The 23,829-nt window shown below is 45.2% G+C and overlaps 1 protein-coding gene and 1 pseudogene across 2 annotated transcripts; both read left to right on the forward strand.

Annotated features, from left to right (window-relative positions):
* The first annotated feature begins 320 nt into the window (after positions 1-320).
* LOC149347195 (uncharacterized) lies at positions 321-10,227 on the forward strand (annotated as a pseudogene).
* A 3,094-nt stretch (positions 10,228-13,321) lies between these two features.
* Positions 13,322-20,077, forward strand: LOC149347196 (uncharacterized). 2 transcript variants are annotated; one of them, XM_089586935.1, is made up of 3 exons: positions 13,322-15,373; positions 15,797-16,711; positions 16,843-20,077. In XM_089586935.1, exons 1-3 carry the CDS (start codon positions 15,082-15,084, stop codon positions 17,358-17,360), a joined length of 1,725 nt encoding a protein of 574 aa, XP_089443061.1. In that variant the 5' UTR covers positions 13,322-15,081; the 3' UTR covers positions 17,361-20,077. The 2 variants fall into 2 exon arrangements, with proteins under 2 accessions (XP_089443061.1, XP_089443062.1); XM_089586936.1 differs by having other exon boundaries at positions 15,890-16,711.
* The last annotated feature ends 3,752 nt before the right edge of the window (positions 20,078-23,829 follow it).

The raw sequence follows: 23,829 nt of genomic DNA on the forward strand, positions 1-23,829 counted from the left end.
ATATTCACTTGCGTGCATTGCTTGATCCTGAAAATATATATTCATGCAATCACAATGGAGTTTTATGCACCTTTCTTATGCTTATGTAGCAAGAGTTTTGGGGATAGAGTTCTCGTCATCAAAGGAGGGTTGTAGGATTCGGGTCATGACTGTAAATTTGAACAGTGTGCGAAGAATGCATAGTCCTCGCCCTTGAGCACACTAGGAAAGAAAAGCTGCCATGAACATGACTCTACAATAAGTTCTTACTACAGAGACCAGCAGAAACGCTGTGCAAAGTGAGAAAAATTGCATTAGCTTGGAAGAAGGTGTGGTTCACGATGCATGCTGGCGAGAAAGAAGGGGACAGGGATTATGCAGAAGGAGAGATAGTGCGCATCTTATAGCCTAGAAAACTGAATTCCAGTGTTACGGTTGACAGTTGTGCCAGTTTAGTTGTGAAGTTAATCTTAAACAAGGTACTTCATACCTCACACCGTTGGCAACATAGAAATCCAAAGCAGTAGGGGGGCACATGATATCCTGCCTTTGGGTTTTTTCAACACAGACCGTTTCCAGAATGTTTGGGGCATAGCAGGAAGGCCCACTGACGTGAAAAAATGTTCTGCATGCTTGAAGATATCCAGTACAGTCGTTTTCTGCAGTAAAGAAAGTGGGTGGTTAGGAAATATCTCACTTTGCATGCAGTCTGTAGCACCCTGAAAATAAATAACTCGTACTATTGAAACACATTTTCAAGGCTTCGATGCACCACGACAGAAAACTTTTGTCACCTGCTCACCCAGAGAAACCAAGACTCAAAAGCAGAAGAAAACATTAAAATATTTGCTTCACTGTCGCAGCCAGTGATAGAAAAGCACGCTTCTCAAGCCTAAGGTCGCCAAGAAGCCAGAATCAGCCCCGCAGGCCTGCAAACCTGCAGGCTTTTCTTGGGGCAGCATTCCATCGTTCAGTCTGGCTGGAACCGCCAGGATAGGCCGGATCCACCCAAGGAGAGCAGCAAGTCCAAGACATCGTCTCACCACAACAAAGAGGAAGCAGAGGGCCACAATCCAAGGTCATCATCTCGCAGCTGTAGTAGCTCATCCTGTCACAAAACACAAGGTCCAGTCCGAGCACAAAGAGTCGCACGAGTGGGACGCAATGTGTCGCGCAACGTCTCGCACTTAAAAGATAGAGGATGAGACTTTTGTCATCTGCTCACCCAGAGAAACCAAGACTCAAAAGCAGAAGAAAACATTAAAAAATTTGCTTCACTGTCGCAGCCAGTGATAGAAAAGCACGCTTCTCAAGCCTAAGGTCGCCAAGAAGCCAGAATCAGCCCCTCAGGCCTGCAAACCTGCAGGCTTTTCTTGGCGCAGCATTCCATCGTTCAGACTGACTGGAACCGCCAGGATAGGCTGGATCCACCCAAGGAGAGCAGCAAGTCCAAGACATCGTCTCACCACAACAAAGAGAAAGCAGAGGGCCACAATCCAAGGTCATCATCTCGCAGCTGTAGTAGCTCATCCCGTCACAAAACACAAGGTCCAGTCCGAGCACAAAGAGTCGCGCGAGTGGGACGCAGTGTGTCGCGCAACGTCTCACACTTAAAAGATGGAGATGGAGAAGGAGTCATCATCGAAGCCTCTAGTCGGATACAACTTAAGTCCGCAGTGAAGCTCCGTGCAGCCTCTGCACGTAGAATTTCTCCACGACGAAAAAGAAGTGCGCTGCTTAAACATTTCTTTTACCTAAACAAGAAGCTTTTCACAAGAAAAAAAACTATGAGCTCTAGACTTTTTACACGTGGATTGTTTGATATAGTCAGACATTAAAAACCTTCATTTACGGTTGTGATTGGCCAGCGGGGGATGCCGCAGACCGCAGTTCAGTGTTATCAACTGCTGTTTTTATAGTCGGAGTGAGAAGGAAAAAGAATCTGCATCGGAGGGACGCAGCCACCGCAACAAGCGGCACTGTGTGCCAAGGAGGCCACGCAAGGAAGAGAAGTTGTCGTCATCGAAGGGGTCTCATGAGCACAGGGGGCGAGAGAAGCCAAAAGCGGCCAAACCAAAGGTGGCGAATATATAAAGACTGCGGAATCAGTGACTTGGATGACTCGGACAGGTTCACTTCGGAAAAGAACCACTGAGATAAAACTTCCTGCCGGTCTCCAGACTCCACACAGCTGGTGGATGTTAGGCCCATGCCACACACTTCTAAGAGTGATGGCGCTGCGAAGAGGGAAAGTCTAGATGACTTTCAGAGCAAGAATGAGGCATCACGAGCCATGCCAATGGCCTCCAAGCGGCAAAAAGAGACTGACATGTTGTGCAAGAGCTTGTTTCTTAACGACGAGGAGAGCGATGATGGTGATGGCAAAGACAGACAAGAAGGCTCCAATTCACCTGCAACCGAAAAGGACACGCCGGCTGCCAATGTATTGAAAAAACCACTGCTAAGTTTGTCTCGGATGGATGTGTATGAGCCAACCCCAGTGGCAAAAATAGCAGTGGAGGATTACGCTAAAGAACACCCATCTTCGAAGCTGGCAGCCTTGACTGCTGTTTTGAACGAAGAAGTTTCCAAGTCGATGAGTATGCCACCACACAGAGATTCTTACATTCCCTCTGACCAGCAAACGCCAACGTCGTCCGAAGTGTTCTCATACAACCCGGCGTGTCCAAAGAGGCAGGATGATAAGCGCAGAAGGAAGGATGCAGGCCATCTCTACATTCCATCGAGCATTGGGCTCCCACCCCAAGCCCTCCCTCACCCCCTTTTCCTATCCTGTCCGGTGCCTCTCTGAACCTTGGAGGATAGGAAGACCTCACTGCAGTCAATGGACCTGGCCAGGCAAAAGACAGCTGTCAGTCGCCTGGGTCATGTACGTCGTGGACCACCACCACATAAACCTTTAGGCCGCGGCATAGCGCGGAGACTCGGGACCATGTGCCTTGAATTTCCTTGCAAAATAATTTTTTTGCCACCATCACCTTTCCTTCAGGATCTGTGTGAGGAAGACAGGGCCTTGCGCTTTTGGCATTCGTGCATTTCCTGCAGGAACGCTCGCAGATTCTAATCCCGCTTGAATGCCAGTTTCTCATTCCAGATGCTTGCACAGATCCCATTCAGCAGCATTCTTCCCTTGCAGTTGCACTGAGCCCTTATTTCAGTCGTTCTCTTGCTTAAACAAGTGCGGCCCCTTGCTTCATCTTTGAGGTTATTAAGGGCACACTTCAGTTTGAGACTACATTTCAGTTCATCTTTATGCTCTGTTCTGACTTGACAGAGCTCTTTGAGGGTGTCCTGGTGAGATTTCTGAACTTCGTTTTTATTTTGCTTGCAGCTGTCCAAACTTCACTTTTCGCCATGTGGTTTTACTCCTGCCTTTCGGCAGAGATTAGCTTGGTTGTTTCATCCAGGCCGAGCTGCATCAGTGAGGTCTGGTGGACAGCAGGGTGAGATTCAAGCTGGCTTGGGAGGTTACTGCCTGCCTCATGGTGAGGATGCTCAAGCTCAGCATGGGAACTTTGAATTCTGCATTCAAAGGAATAACATTCAAAGTCCGATGATTAATTTGCTCCAATTGTTTCCTGAACTCATTCCAGGGGCTAAAGTCCCCACAGATGGGAGTGATGGTGATGTTCAGTGATGGTGATGTCCGGGTCTTTCTTAAGATGCAGCAACACTAGGAGCAGGTCTGGAAGACGGGGCCACCGTAGATGAAAGTTGGTTTTGATGACAGAAGCACACTCCCAGCCGTCTGCCTCTTCTTCGCTAGCTTGGCAGCGGAGACGATAAGAAAGATTTAACACTATTGTAAATTTTATCACTATTATATTTCGAACTCTTGTTGCTTTTATGGAAGCCAATTCTCTTTGTAGTCAACGAGCCTTGTCGACCACATTGATGATTGCTGATGCCTTAATTCCGCAACCTGTAAGGAGAGGATGCATGAGAGGCAAGGTAGCAGTACGCAAAGGCATTTGGGGCTATATCCAAATATGAGGAAATTGTTTTTCCAATTGAACCAAATCCAGAAAACCAAACTGAATGAAATTGTATTGTATGACAAGTAAATCTGTAAACTGCTGATTTGCAAAAGCAAGCAAACCAAATGGTTCAAATAACGCACTTAAACTGTCATATAACAGCTTAGTGTTGAGGTTCCCATGGAAAACAAAATTTTTGGTTTTTGCCCAGTTTCTCTCAATGTGAGTTTGCTAATTTCGACTAAGAAAACCTCCTTTTGGTGCTAGGAGTCCTGATCAAAGCTAAAATATGGGCATCTCAGAATTGAAATCTGCATGTGCATACACTGAATCCTGATTTGAAATGCTGGGGCAATGCACCCCTTCTTTTGAGCATATTTTCCACGTCTGTTACTTCCTCTCCTTTATTTCCCTGTTCTGCCAGTCTTAGCTGAATGACATGCATAACCTGTACGCTCTTAAGACGAAAGGACTAAAAGGGAGTGAGCTGTCCACTCGCTTTACGGGACAAGTTATGCTGCCTGTGCCGTGGGGAAGATTTGAACTGCTAAAAATGCGGAGTACTTAGGTCTGGCAGTGGAAACAAATTGCCTCTTGAAAACATGTGAAGACCTGCATTTACAAATATTTTAACCGAGGTTTCAGTCTCCTCTACTTGCTAACCTCAGTACCTCTGGTGCCGCGTTTAAAACCCTCATGCCACTGCTAACTGTGATAATTTACTATGATTTGCAGTGGGATTGTATTATCCCCATTGCTACGAAGAGGCATTCTTTATGTTCGCTGACCAAAATGTGCTCCGGAAGTTGGGCAGCATACCGTGACCTTAAAAAGGACCAATAGTGGGCACCTTACTCCCATCTTTCACCTGCCTTATTGCCATATATGTGTGTTCATGCTTAGAGTCTAATGTTAAAGACACAGGTGATCGTTTATTGTCATCCATCGAGCTAAGATGAGGATCGCACATGGTTCTTAAACAGTGCCTCGGACTGGAACACTCAATAGGAGCGGCTCTAGTTCTTTGTCTGATGCCGTCCTCAGCACTTATTTATAATTATGGAAAAGGACCAACTGGCTTGGGTGTAAGAATTTTAATGAACTCAGTATCATTTCATAATTATTGACCTCTTAAATATTTGAACATGACAGTCGGACAGCCCTTGTGCAAAGCTTCCGAAAACTTTCTTGAACTCCAATGACCGATGCTCTTGGAACCTGCATCATTTACTGCACCACCAACATATCTGCCAAATTTTCCTGCATTTTGTGCTTTTTAGAAGGTTCTGTACGCATTTCTAAAATGAAAAAAGTCACCGCAGCCTCAATGCTTGCTTAACACATGTCGACAAAACATAACTTAGTAGAAATGGGTCACCATTTGGTTCTTGTTGTGCTCGGTGATATTGGTGATGTGGTTCCATTTGGCAACTACTACCTTATGTGCCGCTGCAGTACGTATTTGGTTGACATATGAAGCGTACTCTTTCGCCCTTGCTTCTTCGATCCAGTCTTCCTCTGAGGAGGCATCAACAGCTTCTGGCGTACAGATCAGAATAAGCCCAAGGAACCAAAGGCTGCACGGAATCAGCGCCATTTAGGAGAGAGTGGCACCTGCAGCCTCTGCCATAAAACATTAACAGAGCGAATAATTATTTTCATTTAGATCAGAAAATGTGTAACAGTATAAATAAAAGTAGCAAATCTATTTCGTAATGGGCTGCTCAGTAAAGTCACCCCAGAAGACCATGATTTCCTTGTCGCCAGCTAAAATGAAGCGTCCTTGCTTGAGTCCTTAGCAGCGACATTGTGATACCTCCAGTAACGTGACCACGTTATGTGGTCTCTAAGCCTTAGCTAGTAAATGTGCTACCCACAAAACAGCACATCTTACAAACGTCTTGAAACAGCTTCAAGTTGCTACAGACATGTTGCATTAGATTTAAACGTCTCGTAGATGTCGCCAGCAAGACGGCTTGGAGTTTTTTTCAACCAAATTCATCGCAGCGCCTAATACTTGAATGTTTAGGTACCAATGAGAAGGCCATCTTTGTTGCTTTGTCGAAAGGTTATTCCAGTTCCGAGCTGAGCATTTTGACTATGCTTCTTGTGCATTGATGTAGGGAATCTCTTGCCTGCAGTGCCGTCATGTCAGGTGCATCATATAGAGAAAGAACCTGTGTTGATGCAGTCTCAGAAGCCGTACCCAATATAGCATTGCACAGGCCTCAATCTGAGGCCTGAGCCCGGCTCGGGCCAGAGACCCGAAGCCCGGGCCTGGCCCGCTAAATTATTGCTCTAGCAAGCCCGACCTGGCCCGTGAAGTCCGGCCCGAGCCCGGCCCATTTCACAACAACGCTTGAGGTATACTGCTCACTCAGCAAGTAGACTACTACTACACCGATGAGAAACTGGCTGACAAAGATTCTAAAATCGCAGTTTGGCTTCAACAAAGCTGGTTCTTTTTTCGAGCCTTGAAATGATCGCATATCCACATCGACCTCAAACTCCACCGTGCCCAAGGATGAAAAGCCGGCCCGTTCCCAGACGGCTCTTGTTTAGGCCCGGAGATCTGAGCCAAGTTGTGGATGTAACATAGGATAGCGTCCTGGTCATAGTCGGGATTGCCAAACAGGCCTTGAATGGTGTGGCCAGACTCAGCCAATTTGCATGTCTCTTCGATTGGGTCCCATGTCAGGACGGGAGGAGTCATGGCGCCATACAAGCGCCACCTCCTAACCCGGATATCGGGCGGCATGTCGAGTCTCTTTGGTTTTGCCTGCCAGGCGAAAGTGCTCTGACCCGACATCTATAGGCAGCCCAAGTCCTCTAGGACCGGCCACCATATCGTGCCGTGGAACACAATCCTGCCCACAAGCAAGTTACAGACAGTGATGTAGTCGAAAGACTTCAGACAAAAAAGCATGCATGTCGCCATACTCGGGATAGACCTTGTAAAAGAAAATAAGATCAGCCATGCGAATATGTTGCGCACCCCCAAATCGCTCTTAGTTCTCAGGGGAAACGCAGCCACTGCAAGCCGGTCGTTGGTTGGATCATCCAACATACGTCTTAACTTCTCTAGCCAGTCGTCCGGCTCTACGGGGATGAGGGCCGGATCAGGCTTCACCTCCTGCCTGACACGGGCACAGACGTCTCCCACAGACATGATGTCCATCCAACGTGGCAGTCGCAAGGAAGTATTATTCTGGTACTGATTTCTCTAGGCAAGCAGGAGGATGTCCCCAGAGGTTCGAGCCCACTAACACCGCGGCGATGAACCCGGGTGTGTAGGCATACTCCCGCTTCGCCAAAGTCACACACACATCACAAAACAGTTCTCATTGGCCCAACACTGTTATTTCGATGAAGCACGCGTCCAGCAGATGCGCACTGCTGCTTCTCCTTCGTCTCGTCCCCCTGCTCGTTTCCCCACTCTGCCATCCACCCAGTCAGCACTGGGCCGGGCTTCTGGTTCCCTTCCAGTGTCATGGTGTGGGTATGGTCCATGAAGAAGAACATGCCTCCTGCACGTGCCCCTATTCCCGTAGACAAGATGGCGAGCGAGGACGCATTGTCGGTGGCGGCGAATCCTTTCCCTCTTCAGTGGGTCCATGATGGCCATCCACATAGTGGATATAGTGGTCAGTCCCATCTATCTGACCACTATCTCATCGCCTGGAGTGGCCTGCCACCAATCTTGAGACCTGGTGATTGCACGCGGCGCATGGCCCTGAACGGGCACTTCCCCTGGCCCCATTTCACCACTGTAGTACGCCAGGTGGTAACAGGCATGAAAGTGCATCAGTCTATCTTCCCACCATTCTTCGTCACGCAGTGAGGCTGTGTCGTTTGTTGGAATAAATGTCATGGCATCAGTTTCGGACAGATGTGGACCGTCCATGCCGCTGGGAGGGCGCAATTTTGGCGCCTGCGGCAGCTGAAGCGCTGCGTTCCCTGGTAGTCCTACCAGACACCATGAACGGGGTGGCATCACGCGGCGCCAAATCGAGCCAGACATACAGGTTAGAGTTCGGCATAAGGGTGGGCAACAGCAAGGTTGTCACTGTGCGTATGTGTGAGGTCCACGGCCTGGCTTTCACACAGCCGCGACATGATCTGGTAGACAAGGTAAGCTGACCCGATTGGCCCTGTCAGAATGGGAGCAGACGAACATTTCTCGAAGTGAGCCACAGGAATGCCCGCCAGCCTTCGGACGTCGCGAGCCCCCACACCGAACGCCCCGGAACAATATGATGTCTTCTTCACTACCATCTCCACTCACTGCATTCAAAAGCTGTTGAACTGACAGGTGCAGGAACGACTGGGTCAAATTCCATGAGCAGAACCGACGTTCACCAGCCGCGAATGCGGCAGCCTGTTGGTACTCGCCGCCCGGCCGATATTCCTCTGCGCGGTCCTGACACACTGAACTTGTACAAGCCCAGCGCTATGCCTTTCAGAGACGACAAGTTAACACGAGGCAAGTCCCACGAGACCCGGTACCCAGTTTGTCCACTCCACGCCCCAGGAATGTGCGGGAGCCTGTCCCCGGTGTCGCGCCAAGACCGAGAGGGCACATCATCTTCGTTGCCTCGGCCTGCCTGATTGGGCGGCGTCACGGGGGTGGGGGCGGCAAGGTCGAGGGGCTCGCCTGCTGGAACATCATGATGCCACTGTGGTTCGAGAAACGCACTAAGCCATCGGTGGCCTAGTGCGTGGTGTTGTCTTAGAAACCACATCGGATCAACTCATAGTACAGAGTGTTCACGTCTGCCTGGTTTAAGTCGTTGATCCAGCTGAGCAAGTAGTCCACTAGTGAGACATACTGGTATGCTGCCCCCGGATGTACGATGATGGGGGATCGGAGCGTGTGGCAAGAAATAATCTATCCCCAGGGAATTTACCCATTTCCGGGTCAATGGGGCTGGGCACAAACAACTTCGGCCAGTCTTTCTGTTTGCCTGGATTCCCGTTTGGCATAACCACATGTTGGTCTCGCCTGGCAGAGACAGTGTTGTCCCGAACCAGGAATAGATGATGGTGTCCTCGGGATTAATCTGCTCGGCAGCTGACTTCTTTTTCTTCTGGGTGCGCAAATATGTTGGTATGAGCAGGGACAGGCTGCCGCAGGGCCAAGGAGCCAACAGAGACAGCCCTAGCAAAAATTCTGATAGGATAAACTGTTACGAATCCTATCAGTTCTGTCTATTGCATTATGAAACGATACAACTAATACACTGATAAAATTCCTTTTAGTTCTATTCTGGATGTATCAGCGTTATTCTGCGTATATAAGTCTATCAGTGTATTAGAGTATTCGTATTAGTGTACCAGATCTATGGCCTATCAGTACCTATATGTGTTGTATAGGTGTAGTATGTGCATCGAGGAGAAACAAGCTTTCTCGACAGCCAAGAAAATAAGTAAAAAACAATCTTTCTGTATTATCACAAAAGGCAGTACATATAATTCAAATGATGAAGCAAACAATTTGTGAAGGAATGCATAATAAAAATCTACACAACAAAATTAATGTACCAAGCAGTTCAAAAACGACTAATAAATTGATCACATTTAAAACAGCAAAGGCTTTTACATTGAATAACAATGAAACCCACATCGTATTCACATCTGCCTTGTCCTGCAGGAAACAAAAAAAAATGCTGTGAAGAAAGTATTAACCCAATAAAAATCAACCACACCAACAGGAGGAGTGACAGAAAGTATTTCAAAGCACTGCATATCCTGCAAGTTGTAAACCATAAAACAAACGAAAGGAGCCACTGACTAGAAATTCACTGTAAATGAACGCATACCTTCTCGTCAAGAACACAACAGGAATAGCAGAAGGGTGATCACATTTAAAACAGGAATAATATTTTCGCATTAAACAGTAAAAGCTTGAGCCCAGAGTAGCAGGCAATAAAAGAAAACTGCTATAAGCAAACTACAAAAAGCAGTCAACATCAACCACAGAACAGGTGGAGAAAAAAATGCAAAATATCTCTGCACTCCTGAAAGACACGAAACTGAAGCAAACTTTATGACTAGGAATTTACCACAATGGGGAGCACACCTTCCCATCAAGCTAGCACATATAAGCTTAAAAATAGCAAGAAAGGTTATCACATTTAAAACACACAACATTTTGTTAAATAACAATGAGATCCGCTGCCTCCTCTCATCTGCCTAAACCTGCAGGCAATCAGAAAAAAAACTGCTGCGAGGAAATTACTAAAAGAAAAATCAACAACATTTGGCTATTTTAAACATGATCACCTTTTATTGCTATTTTTTATTTTGTATGCTTGATAGGAGGAAAAATGCAGTTGGTTTTTAAGGAAAGGAAATGGCGCAGTAACCCTGTCACATAAGGGAAGGGATGATGGAGAGAGTGAAAGAAGAAAGAAAGGAAGAGGTGCCATAGTGGAGGTGTTCAGAATAATTTCGACCACCTGGGGATCTCTAAGGTGCATTGATATCTCAAAACAAGGGCCTCCTCCATCCAAACGCGGACGCCACAGTCAGGTTCGAACTCGGGTACTTGCCGAGCTTCCAACCACTAAGCCACGGTGAGGGTACTTGCTCATTTGTGGTAAATTGCTAGTCAGTGGGTAATTGCTAGTCAGGCGGCCCGTTTTGAGATATCAGTGCACATTATCCCCAAATCGTTAAAGATTGTGAAATTATTCTGAACACCTCCACTACGGCACCTCTTTCTTCCTTTCTTCTTTCACTCCCTCCATCATCCCTTCCCTTATGTGATACAATTACTGCGCCATTTCCTTTCCTTAAAAACCAATTTTCATTTTCCCTCCTACCAAGCATACAAATTAAAAAATAGCAAAATAAAGGTGATCACATTTAAAATAGCCAAATGATTTTACAATAAATTATGAAAGCCACAGTCTGGGCCTGCGGGCCCAGCCTGTGATGATATGATATGGATGATATGAAATAGCTGAAATCAATTACAAATAGCCACAGCACAGGCGGTTCTGCGCCTGTGCTGTGGTTATTTTCACTGCAGCTTTTCACTCCTTATCTGCGATGGGCTTCGCAGCAGCAACGTCAGAGAGCTTTGAAGCGAGGTGGCGACCAAACATCTTGAGTCTCTTTTTCGTATCTCCATCAGCTGCTGACTGTCCACCGGATGTTACGAAGTGATGAAAAAAGCCTGGGCAGAAGTAACACAGTAAAAGTTAAAATCTTGTTTGATGATGCACGCATGCTATGTGCAATGCAGAGTTCTTTATTTGGGCTATGCTCCAGTCATATGTGTACAGCCTTTGCCAAAAGTTTGGAGCCCAGGCGGTTTGCTTCTGAAGCACGCTGTCTGGTTCGTAATGCATCTCCAGCGCTCCAAATTTCCTGAAGGTAAGAAGATTTCTGGTCCTGCCTCCTCCAATGGGTAGGGCTGCCATGAATGCTTCAGGAGTCCTACTACAAGGCTTAGAAGCAAACCCCCTGGGCTCTAAACTTTTGACAAAGACTGTACAACGCTATGCTGGAAAACAATAGGCTCGGCAGACAATAAAGAAAGTCAACAAATTAAAACTGCACTATATAATTCTAGCATTTTTTTACATCTAATTTCTTGTAGATCTTAATTCGTAGATGAACATTTTGCTGCTAAATACCACCAAATCTGAAGAAGTACATGCAAAATGAGGTGCATGCCCCTGTGTAAAAGTGTAAAAGGTGGTTGTAAGCTTGATCTCAAGTATGTTCCGGTTTGGTTTTACAATGTTTAACATCCCAAAGCATCTCAAGCTATGAGGGACGCCGTAGTGGAGGGCTCTGGATAATTTCAACCACCTGGGGTCCTTAACGTGCACCGACATCGCAGAGTACATGGGCCTCTAGCATTTCTTGTCTACCACAATACGACAGCTTGTATCGAATATGCGTCTTTCGGGTCAGTTGCCAAGCACCATAACAACTGGACCACCATGGCAGCATGAGTCTTTGTTGTAGTTGCGTTTGATGTGGTAACAAGCTACTCACTATTCTAAGATACCAGCCTAGCCTGTTATAGCAGTTTCATGAAAACATTTGCAGTCTGATAGGCACAACTAATGTAGCAAAACAACACCTGTATTACACAGGTATTTTAAATTATCATTACTGACATTCCATTTCCTTACTTTTTTCTTTTTTATCAAGCACATAAATTCAAGATTCATATACCTTTTAGTGCATCCAGTTTCTGCTGGTCCAAAGGAGGTTTCGGTGGCGTTTTAGTCCGATTAGATGGCTTTCCTGGTACACTCCTGTTGATGAGGCCCGCAGTCGAAAAAATTCGCGTCGCAGCATCCCGCACGAATGTTGAGTCGTTTCTAGATTTCATGATTAGGTTGTAGTCCATGACTGGCAAACACATGTTCTGACTTATGTAGACCTGTAAAAAAATTGTAGCCAACGTAGCCAAATCATCAGATTGCTGATACAAGCCTTATCCATGCACTAAAACTGAAAAGAATACTGAATTCTACCTGGCCTTCACTTTCTTTGGAAAGCACACGCCTGCCTTCGCTGCTGGTCTGCCTCTCCATAACCGTCTCTTGGACACTGGACCCACGCTTTACCTCTGACAGGTGAAACAAATAAAATTCGGAATCGAAGCCAGGAAATGGTGCTTTGACATCCGCATAACTGAAATCCTCTGAGTAACATGCACCTATTTAAAAAATGTAAATCACCATGTCTGTCACCACACATTCCACTGCCTCCCTCAGAGTCGCCTTGCCCGATATGCTGCGCACATCCCTGTGGCTGGTAGTAACTCCTGTGAAACACTAGGAAAACAAAACGTGGCACAGGTTCACTGGTCATTGAAGTAGCTTAATTAATGTTGTTTGTGCCTGGCCTTCATGTGCAGTTTTAAGCTATATGAAAAATCTGACAGGCAAAAGTTACGTCCAAAAGTAAAGTAAGTATGGGAACTGAGCACCAAATCTACAAAAAGCACTCAGAAACCAAACAAAGGTTGCCTAGTACCTTTTTCAAGTGCAGGACTCTTCTTGTTTTCCTTCGAATGTTGTGGCACAGAAGACGATGGTGGGTGGCTTTCTGAGAGGAAAATAGTTGCACACATGAGGCATGTTGCTGCTACATTTTTGCTTGAACTATGAGAAATTAACCAACAATTTTTATGCATTATGCAAAGCAAAACCTTGTAAACAGTCATGCAACCCTAGAAAGGAAATTTTCACATCAATCCCCAAGCTAATGCCTCAAGCATATAGGTGCGCTGTGCTGCGCACCTATGAAAGGTGCGCAGCACAGCACCAATAAAATTGCTGTTATTTACTAGTTAAGTGCCTTATTTATATATAACATCACACCGCTCCATGAACCCCAGAGCAGGACATGATGTTGGGCTAGTCAGTTCATGGTTGATGCGCTTTCTGTGCTTTGTGTGAGCGTCTTTGTGTCTCTCTTTGTCCCGCCGACTTCGCGCAGTTCTTAATCGCATCAACCCCAGAGCATAATTGCGCCATACATTAGGTAAACTTACCAGTCAAAATTTTCTGCAATCGAATATTCAGCTCTCTAAGTAGTTCATTTTCCTTCTTCAACGTCTTGTTCTCCTGCAGGAGCGCCTTGTTTTTTTCTCGAAGAGCTTCAATTTCTGAACGGGCCACTAGTGCATCCTCCGAACTGTCGCTATCCAAAAGTCTCCATTGATGCTGCCTCATCCGCTTTGATGAAGGCACATTCCGTACTTTTGGACTGTCCTGCACCTGTTGAAGAGATTGTGTTAGCTAGCTACTAAGGCGTAGCGCAGCTATTACTTATACATACCATATCCTCGCTGCTTGACCCAGAGTCCATGATTGGTGCCACTGGGAATCGCTTGCGCTGAACTTTGAGCTCTGCTTCTTCGCGAGTTTCTGGAAATATATACGGAATTGTTCACTTACTAAACTACAAGGTGCTGATTCAGAACAATTGCCTCAGTAAAATAACCCCCAACCTCATTATTGAAATTGATGCACGCGACCGGCCTTTCGCGCTACGCACGTTTCCCACGAAGGGTTCCTCGCAGATAGAGCAGTAAAAACGTATTACATTCAGTTCCTACAAATGAAGCTACCATGAATGCGAAAAAAAATTGCATACAGCTGCAGTCACTACAAGGCATGTCATATGACAAGCCGACGGCGTTAGCTATATAGGCACCGCATGGTTTCGTTTTCAGCCGGCAGGTAACAAACACAAAATTAATATTTGCCGTCTGGTACACAGCACCTTATCTTTACAGTCAGTACGTTTAGAGTACAAAAAGTATTGTTAGGAAAAAACTTACCAAATAGTTCCAAGATCTGTGCACCAAAATATCCGTCTTGCACGTTATCGGACCACTTCACACTATACACCTTCCCAGGCACAAACTTCAAAGAACCAGGATGGAAGTTTTTAATATGTTCTACTGGCACTATGTGCCTCTCCTTGTCATCAACGAATTTAACATACGCATACATGCTTCGCCCAAATTTTAGACATGCCTCCTGCCCGAGCTCGAGTCGTTCTTTGCGAGCACACTCACTTGTACGGTCACGAGTCCAGTGCAGTTGTGCCGCCAAAATGAGCGGCTTCGGCTACGGCAGAGGTAGGCTAGAATTTTGACTTTTAAAACTTTATTATAGTGTTTAACTTTATTGTTGCTAAAACAATTTACGAACTCATATAAAATATTTTGTTTTTTTTTTGTGGAAGAAATTTTAGTCTCAACTTTGAGTTTTTCTTTTCTTGACGTTACAGTGAAAATCAATCGTTGAGGTAAACACTGCAACGGTCGTATTCAGCGTGGCCGCATAGCCATAGGCATAGCCGCATGCCGAATGCGTGCCGTGGTCACATTTGTGCATTGGTGAATGTTCTTGTACGGTGGCTTGTAAGTTATTTTTCTGCACTTGGCACTTTTCTGCACTCGCAGCTGTCCGAAGAAACATCGTATCCACATCTCGCTATGCGAAAGGGACCGTGGCGCCCGCATGGACACTGTGATATGTTGACTGTCAACATGTTGAGCACTGCCTAGATAGCGTTTTCCGCACGTGATGTAGTCGCCGCAACGTGTCTATGTAGCAGCCAGATGCTCCTGTTTCCGCTTGTGCTATTGTCCACCGTCGTCGCGCTGATGGCTTCAACCTCACAGCCAACTGCTACAGGCAGCACCGCTGCGAACATTCCAAAGAAGAGGAAGTTGTATCTAGAGCCGGACGCCCTGTGTGGCCTTCCAAGAACGACACAATGGCGGAAGAAGTTTGACGTGAATGTAAACGGGGCGTCTGCAGCGGCAGTAACCCAGGATTACCACGCGTCATCTGAGATTTTGGACCACCCTGACGAGGACAGCGGCTGCACATCTCCCGGAATTAATGATGGTAAATGGGCTGATAATATTATACGCATGACCAATTGGTATTTGCTGCTTTGTGCTATACGATTGAATGGACACTAAGAAAAGACTGGTCACTTTGCCTAGGTGATTGTTGAAAAGCCAGGAGCTGAAATAGTATTTAAGCCATCCAAAAATGTCCATAGCCAGGCCTCGGAACATTCGACCAAAATTAAATGCCTGTACGCGCTTTCGTTCAATCTCCTTTTTTTTTTTGCGCCAGCGATTGACTTGGAGGTTCAGTTGAACTTTCGATGCCTTGGAAATTAGCGCTGGTGTAACCGGTAGAATGTGGTCTTTGCGCATTTATATTTGCTCGCAGGCATGGCGCAAATGTAGCACACATTTTTTCGTGCTTATAGTGTGGTGGCATCACAGTTTTATGTCATTAGCATGCCATCTTTTTCAGGTGTTGACTGGCCAACAGTGGAAAGCGACTGCAATTTGTTTGATGGGTGGCAAACAGCTTCAAAAAAAACGCTTCCCAATTCTACTCTTACAGTCGCTGAAGCATTGCTGGGAATCCTGAGCTACAGCATCACGTCGGGTCTGAACTGGGTGCAAATAGAAGGCCTTGCCAGGCTGGTAAACTTCCTGCTTGGCAGCCCTGTCATTCCAAGCTCACAGTATGCACTTCGAAAGCTGTGGGCAAGCTCAGTCACGGACACAGTGCGACACCATTTTTTTTGTCCGTCCTGTATGACCTATGCTGGTAAGCCAGCCGATCAACATGCCTCCTGCACCAAATGTGGGAGCAGCATCTCCACATCCAGCTTTAAGCATAAAAATTTTTTTTCTACCTTGGATGTCAAGCTCCAACTTGAAGAACTTCTCCAAGATAATGCTGTGGCAGAAGCCTTGTTTCAAAATCTGCAGAACCGAAACACATCTGAGAGCATTAAGGATATCAATGATGGTTCACTTATCAGGAAGATCAGAGAGAATTCCAGTTGGTGTGACATCACACTCACATTGAACACGGATGGCGCAAGGGTGTTCAACTGCAGCAAAGACTCCTTATGGCCGATCCAACTGGTTGTTAACGAACTGCCCATTTTCATGAGATGGAGCAATGTGCTCTTGGGCGGCTTGTGGTTTGGCAGTGGCCACCCTGACATGCAAATGTTCTTGGGAACATTCCTGAATGAACTCACAAGTGCAACTTCTGTTATATGGAAGCACAGTGGCAGAACAATCAAGTCTGCACTGAGGGTGGTAAGCGTCTGCGTGGATGCACCTGCCCGGGCGATGGTGCTTCACATGAAGAACTTCAATGGCCATTATGGTTGTGGCATCTGCCTGCTGCGTGGAAAATTTGCTCATGGTGAGTTCCATTATGCCAGCTCTCACTCAGCGCTTAACTTTTCGTGTAGTGTCATGCAGCCCTTATAAAGGACAAATGGTGTTATAGACGGTAATGTGTTGGTGTTATTTCTTCTTGCTTTTTTTACTCAGGGGCTCTGAGGTACGTTCTTCCTGATCACGGTGGAGCTGCCATGGAAAGGACCTCCAGCAGCATGAAAGCAGACGGGAAAAAAGCACAACGCACAAATGTTATTGTGCATGGTATAAAAGGCACAACAGTGCTGTCAAAACTGCCCGGTTACGATTTAATTTGGGGAACAAGCCCAGACTATATGCATGTTGTCCTTGAAGGTGTGGCTAAGCAGTTTTGTTCCTTGTGGCTACGTTCACGAGGTGCTGATTATTACATTGGATCTCGACAAGCTGTAGCCTCTTTAAACAGGAAGCTATTGGCAATTAAGCCACCTAATTGGTTCACACGTACACCACGCAGATTATCGGACTTCACAATCTGGAAAGCTAGTGAATGGAAGTGGTGGGTTCTTCATTATTCGTTACCATGCCTTCGTGGCTCTTTGCCGGATAAGTATCTCAAACATTTCAGTTTGCTTGTGGAGGGAATCTACCTACTTACAGGACACCATACAGGACACCATTACTTCAGATGACATTCTCAGATCGTCAGATCTGCTCTCAGAGTTTGTTGTACACACACAGTCCTTATATGGATTAGGTGCAATGACTTTCAATGTGCACCAAATTCTGCACCTTCCTAAAAGTGTGGCTAAACTAGGACCTCTTTGGTCACATTCTTCATTTGTATTTGAAGGCGGAAATGGACTTCTTGTGAAACTAGTCAGTGGAGCTAATGGTGTTTCTTTGCAAATACTAGAACGTTATGTACTTGCTCGAAAGTTACAGGCAGCTAAAGCTAGTTTAAACCTTTCATCAGAAGCAGTAAATTTTCTGGATGTACAGAGGAGAGGTGGTCAGCAAGCGGTTTTGTTAGGCTCTGGAAAGCTCTGCCTGAACTTAGATTCCAGTGAAAAGCAGGCTATTGCTGACAACCTTGGCTGTGACTCTACAAATATTATTGAATATAACCGAATGATCATCAGTCAACAAACATTTCACTCTCTTCAGTACAATAGGCCTACAAAGACTAACAACAGTGCATTTGTCAGCTTCTCTGGTGCATTTTTTCTCATTTTTAGGATTCTCACTGGAGCAAATTCTCGCATAATTCTGCAGTGCCAGGAACTACTTCCTGTTGAAAGGTTCCATGCTAAGCACCTTTCAGTTTGTGTGAAAAGAGAAGTGCCTTTAGTTTATGTAACACCCAGTGAAGTTATGCGCCTTTGTGTGTTCATGGAGATAGACAACATTATTTTTGTGTCAACAATACCAAACCTCTATGAAAGAGATTAACTCCCATGCTCAAACATAGTGGTGATGAACAGCATGTCTTCAGCCATGGTACAGAAAAGTCTGGCTTGCAAGTATGTCTGTATGAATAGGGTTTGGACTTTTCAGGTTTTATATATTGCAAATGCACCCTACTTTTTTCAGTGTTGTTTCAGAATGCAACATTTTTTTTAGCAAATAATACTTTATGGATGAATTACTGGTCATCGTGGGTGGCATATGATGTGGTACTCCTTCCTGGGCATTCAGAAGTCACACAGAGCATATCTTGACCTTTTTGTCAGCCTGTGTAATTAAGGCATAGAAGGTTGTATCTTTCTATGTGCTTGTAAAAGAGGTGCTGTTGCAATGAAAAAAATGTGACAGAAGCTGAATGATGGAGCTCTCGGGCTGAAGTGCACACAGAAGGTTTCTTGTAAGAACCTGGTTATCCTGTTGCACTCTATTGAGTAGGTGGAGAATCGCAGTCTGCATGTTGGCAGAAGTGATGCAGCTGCTGACTAATGGTCGCAGTAGCCAGAACATGACAATTTTTTTTACAGCTACGCAGGGTTTAAGGTCAGTTTCATTCCATGGAATGACAACTACTTGAGCAAGTAACTGCCCTAGATGAGTAATGACAATGAACAAACAGCGTTTCACTAGCAGATAGTGAAGAGATAAAGCTTGGTCTGTAGGCAGAGACTTGTAAGGCAGCTGGATAATGCCTGAAATATGTAGTTTTCTACTTGACTCAATGGCATCACTATCACATCATGCCCCTGGCTTCTTTACTTTGTTATTTTTCTGCTTTGATGCATTGTAAATTGTGAAAATTTTCCAGTTGACTGTGGCAACATGATCAAGACACTGGCCTTTTGCAGATGAAACCAGGTTTCTGAAATTGCATTTGGCATATATCACTGTTTTTTGTTATGAACTGCAAGCTCAAAACCCCATATATTAACCCTTTTGCTGAGACTTTGCTTTGACATGCACAAGGCTATGCAGGTGAATTTTCTCTTGCATGATATGACATGCAGTGGTTGAAGTAGAAACTATCACTCCACTGGAAGGAATATGCACTCTATTCTTGCAATACGAGTACTTGATGTTTGGCTGCTTTTTCTGCAAATATGTATTTTTAAAAGTGGTACATGTGTGCTTGCTTGAGGAAGTTCTCAGATCTGTATTTGCTATTCCCTAAATAATATTGCTGTACTGTAATGTTCTAAAGTGTTGCTGTAAATCTTGCGCTAATCTTGATGCTTGTCCTTTATTTTCCTTGCTTCTTGTCAGGTGTCATGCCAGAATTTTTTTTTTCCGCAGCTAGCTCACTCATGTTTTGTCACTTATCACAAGAGTTCTGGGATGGAGAAAAAAGCACATAGTCTGTACTAAGTACCTTCGTCTGAGGTTGGAATATGGTAGTGACATCTGCCAACTAGACATGGTGTTCTATGCAGCATCTGCAAGCACAAATTGCTATGGTGATGCTGGTCCTTTTTAGATATTCGGCTTGCTTATATCTTCTCTTGGAGCTCTTTGCTCTGTAAAGCAAGGGACTGTGCAACACTGACAAGAACGTAAAGATCAAATGGACAGGCACGTCTTTGTGTGCACATCCATGTTTGTATTTTCCAGTCTCTTGCTTGATAGTGCATAACCAACTTGTTCAAAGGCATGCATTCTTTGCATTCCTTGCTTACATATGCCTAAAGTGGAATGTTTATTGTTTATATAATGAAGAGTCAGTCAAACCCTAGCCATGCTGGCAGTGCCAAATTTATGGCAATCACAAAGTGAGCCTCATGAATACAGACTGAGCCCTGTAATTAGTATTAAGATGGGGGCCTTGAATCTGTGCTTTGCTTTGTCTTTGTAAATGAACTTTAAAGGAACAGTATTTCTATTTTGAATATGCATTAGATGGTGCTTATCTCTCGTAGTTTCTAAAATTTGTAAATAAAATTTTGTATGCAAAAAAGGGGAGCACTCATTTTTTTTGTGGAACTTGTCTGCTAATTCTTTCATGCAGCTTTCACATTACACTTTCAGAGAGTAAGTAATGCTGCTGCGCTTTGAAAGACGTGTGCTTTTAATTGTAACGTGGTTACGATAATATACCAGCATGTAAGCTGAAAAAGAGAAAACAGTTCGCACAGTTTATTTCTATTTGATACTCTGTTATTGTGCATAAGATACAACTATGTTTATCTGTCCACTTGGCAAGCAAACCATTGAGGGTTGTACATCAGTTCATTTTAAAAACCTCTCGACATGAAAGTATGTGGGCACCTGTGTGTGTACGCTAATTCTACCGGGTTTCACAAATTGCAAAAAACAGTGCAATGGAAGACGACACAAGAGAAGGCCAAACACCAGCGCTTTTCCAATTCGTGAAACATGTACCAACCAGCCCGTATTTGCCCTCTTCTGTAATATTCTACCGGGCTTTATTAGTGTGTCAGTTGGAATTCTATATGTTGTATGAGGATCTCTGTTTTCTGTAAAAGACTGATACATCATCCTATCAGTTCTTGTACATGGCACAGTGAGATCTATCTGCTCCCTACCAGTCTGGTACAGAGTTCTATGGGTCAAGTAGGAATATAAATCAGACTAATAGAAGGACCTGTACGACCTATACATATTTTTAAGAGACTTGTAGAAATTTCTATCAGTTTTTTTGCTAGGGAGATACAGTGCCAAGATCTTTGGACTATGAGTGGCCATGCCCAGTAAAAAAAAAAACCATTGGAACCAATTGGACATTCCAAATGGAACCAAGTGGACATTCCCATTGGGTCCAATTGGATTTACCAATTAATTCCAGTGGTGTATTTGGACACCCGACCAATTGGACCCAACTGGACTAGCCAATTGGACCCATTAGGCCAGGCAGTTATTTCACACAGAAAATATTCACAAAATATGTTATGTTCATTGAGGGAGCTAGAATCTTGGACAAATATTTCTACAACTGAACATATTATAATATGCAAAAGGAAAACTCATTTATGAGGACTGCAGGGAGATGTCGTGCCTAGTGTCAATCAACATTGTTCTACGGAATTGAGATTAACACGTTTTTATGGGAATCAAACTCGAGACACAAATACAACACACGCAAGCAACATTCAGGCACTAGTAGCATATATTAGCTCAATATGTACATCCAGAGAACATACTTCTGCTCTAACTTATATTCCCCATTTTTGAGGCTCTCATGCTGGGGCTAGTGACACCTGCCCACTGAGCGCAGTTATTTAATTTAATATCAGCTGCAGTGGTGGTGCAGATGATGAGTACAATTTAGTAGGTTAAGCTGCTGATAGCTCTTATTATAGGAACCATATTGGTTCTACCTTGTCTGTCAAAAATTCAAACATTCATTTGAAAAATTCGGTGCAGTTGGGCGGTCCAATTGGATGTAATGGGTAAGACCAATTGGGCCCACCATATGGAACCCCAAATGGTCCAATTAGATAGTCCAATTGGACCATCCAATTGGAAATACTATTCCAATTGGAATCATTTAAAAACTCAACTAGTCCAACTGGAACCATTTGAAACCAGTTGGAAATCCAATTGGTTCCAATGGTTTTTTTTGAATGGGTGACGATGGCCGGTAAGTACAGAATCTGCATGTCGGGCGGCACAGTGTTAGAAGTTATAAGAAGGGATAGCTGACCGCGCATCTTTTTGCCATGATTGGGAAGGCCGGATCATCCAACCCGCCGCTGTCCTCAAAGACCAGGCTAGTCACATTGACCACCCACGCGACTTTGCCGTCGGGGTCTACAGTGATTGGGGGCTCGTGATGGGTCTGCCTGGTCATCAGACATGAGCGCGTCCGCCCTGCGTTTTTGTAACTTATTATACCGTTCGCCACTAACACCACGTTTTATGCCGTGCGGCACACTCAGCGTCACAAATAAATGAATAATAAGCTGGTTCTTTTTAATCCAGAAGGAAGTGATTAAGAGTAGTGCTCGCCAGGCCCGTCTTTTGTATAGTGATCTCGTGCACGTGCACAAAGATAAACTCGGAAGTTCCAAATGCCAAATAAAAAGGGCTGCTACGCGCGTAATAGACTACTTTGCGTTCCCCCATGATTTTAATCAGTTGTGTTTTGCCGCATTCGCAGTCTAAATATTAAAGCGTCCTCGTAAGCAGTGGGATGACATTTTTTTTAGCGAACGCAATCTCACAGGTTCAACTCATAGCCGAACCTGTTGCCTTTCGGCAGAAACGAAAAGCAAAAAAGCTTGAGTATTTCACAGTGTGTGTTTGAAGACTATAAGCGTCCTAAACTAATAGGTTCTTCCCGAATGCATTTCTATTAGTGTACAGGTATGTTTTGGGAAGGCAAACGATCAACGGCCAATTAAGACCGGTTGAATAGGCGATATGCGAAATTGCTTTGCGGTCTGGCAACACCGCGCCCACAACTTCCGGTTTCCATCTTGGTTCGGTCGAACTCGTCGAGTTGGTGCATCGTTTGATATCCGTACTTTCTTCTATCGAGTGGAATTTCAACAGGCAAGTTTCAGCTGCTGCGTTGCTTGCACAGCTGATCTTTGACCAAATGTAGGTGCTTTCAGTAAGCGCCAGCTTACTCCTACCGCGTCCTCAGCTTCGCTTGAAGTCTGGCGCTGATGATAGCAATAATCGGCACTCGAAAGTGGGTTGGAAAGTCGAACCGTGACCGTGTGCTGTTGTCGTTTTAATGCTCGCATTAAAGCACCAGTTCAAGCGTCACGCATTATCATGGCTATTTTATTCCCAGGTGGACGCGAATTCATCTGGTAGGGTAGCGAGAGGTTGTTTTGCGCTGAGCGCGCACGTGTGTTGACAAACTTCTGTGACAGTGTGAACTTTCTTTCGCGGCGACGCCAGGAGCTTCGTGCGTAGCAGTATAATCACACAAGACCCTCGACCAGCTGCGTAATTCGATTCCTTTACTGTAATGTGCAATGCGCATCCGCGGTTTTCAACATCACCGTTTCAGAGCCCGGCGTCGGTTGATTTTCGCCACAATTCGTTGAAACCGCGTCCTGCTTAAGACGCAGTAAGTCAGTCGACATTAATGAGAGGAAAGTAGGCATGCACATATAATTCAAAATATTGCAGCAAAGACGCAGCTTTTTTTTCAGATAAGCACTGAGCCACCGCGGCGGCTTGATAAGAAAAAGATGCTACAGCTGTAGGTGCTATCGTGAGTCGTGTAGCAGCATCCCACCGCTGCCACCAGTTGTAGTGGCTCGAGGTAGCGTGGCCAGTTGTTGCATCACCAAGGGGCTCGTCCGGGATGAGGAACAGTCTAAAGCGTCGAAGGTTGGGGAATACGAAAACAAGCAGGTTTAATGGCAAGAAACTAAGACACTTATTTACATAAATTTACAAAAGAAGAGCAAGGAATCAAAATTAAGAGTTCATGACGTCGAGCGACTGGATGAGCCTTTTACCCAGGGCCCAGAGCGTTCGTGCTCACTTTGGGCGCAGGCTAAATAGCCCAGGCTCCGTCCGCCCTTTCACCAGGCGGCAATTCATCGTGACACAAAAGATCGGCACTACACAACACAACCAACGAAGACACCTGTTGTAGATCCCAGCCGTGGGAACTGGCGAGGAGGAACCGTAAGTCCGCATCTCTGTCGCACTGCGAGGCAACCATACTGTTGGCAGCTCGCGTCCATCGAACACAGGTGTGGTATGATGACGTCGCAG

Source organism: Amblyomma mixtum, chromosome 4 (genome assembly GCF_055824585.1).
Source record: "Amblyomma mixtum isolate Tamu chromosome 4, ASM5582458v1, whole genome shotgun sequence".
Lineage (NCBI taxonomy): Eukaryota > Metazoa > Arthropoda > Arachnida > Ixodida > Ixodidae > Amblyomma > Amblyomma mixtum.

Coding starts and splice junctions, on each gene's coding strand:
- LOC149347196 (XM_089586935.1), top strand. CDS start 15,082: ATGCTCCTGTTTCCGCTTGTGCTATTGTCCACCGTCGTCGCGCTGATG. Junction 15,374..15,796: donor ATCTCCCGGAATTAATGATG/GTAAATGGGCTG, acceptor CATCTTTTTCAG/GTGTTGACTGGCCAACAGTG. Junction 16,712..16,842: donor GCGTGGAAAATTTGCTCATG/GTGAGTTCCATT, acceptor TTTTTTACTCAG/GGGCTCTGAGGTACGTTCTT.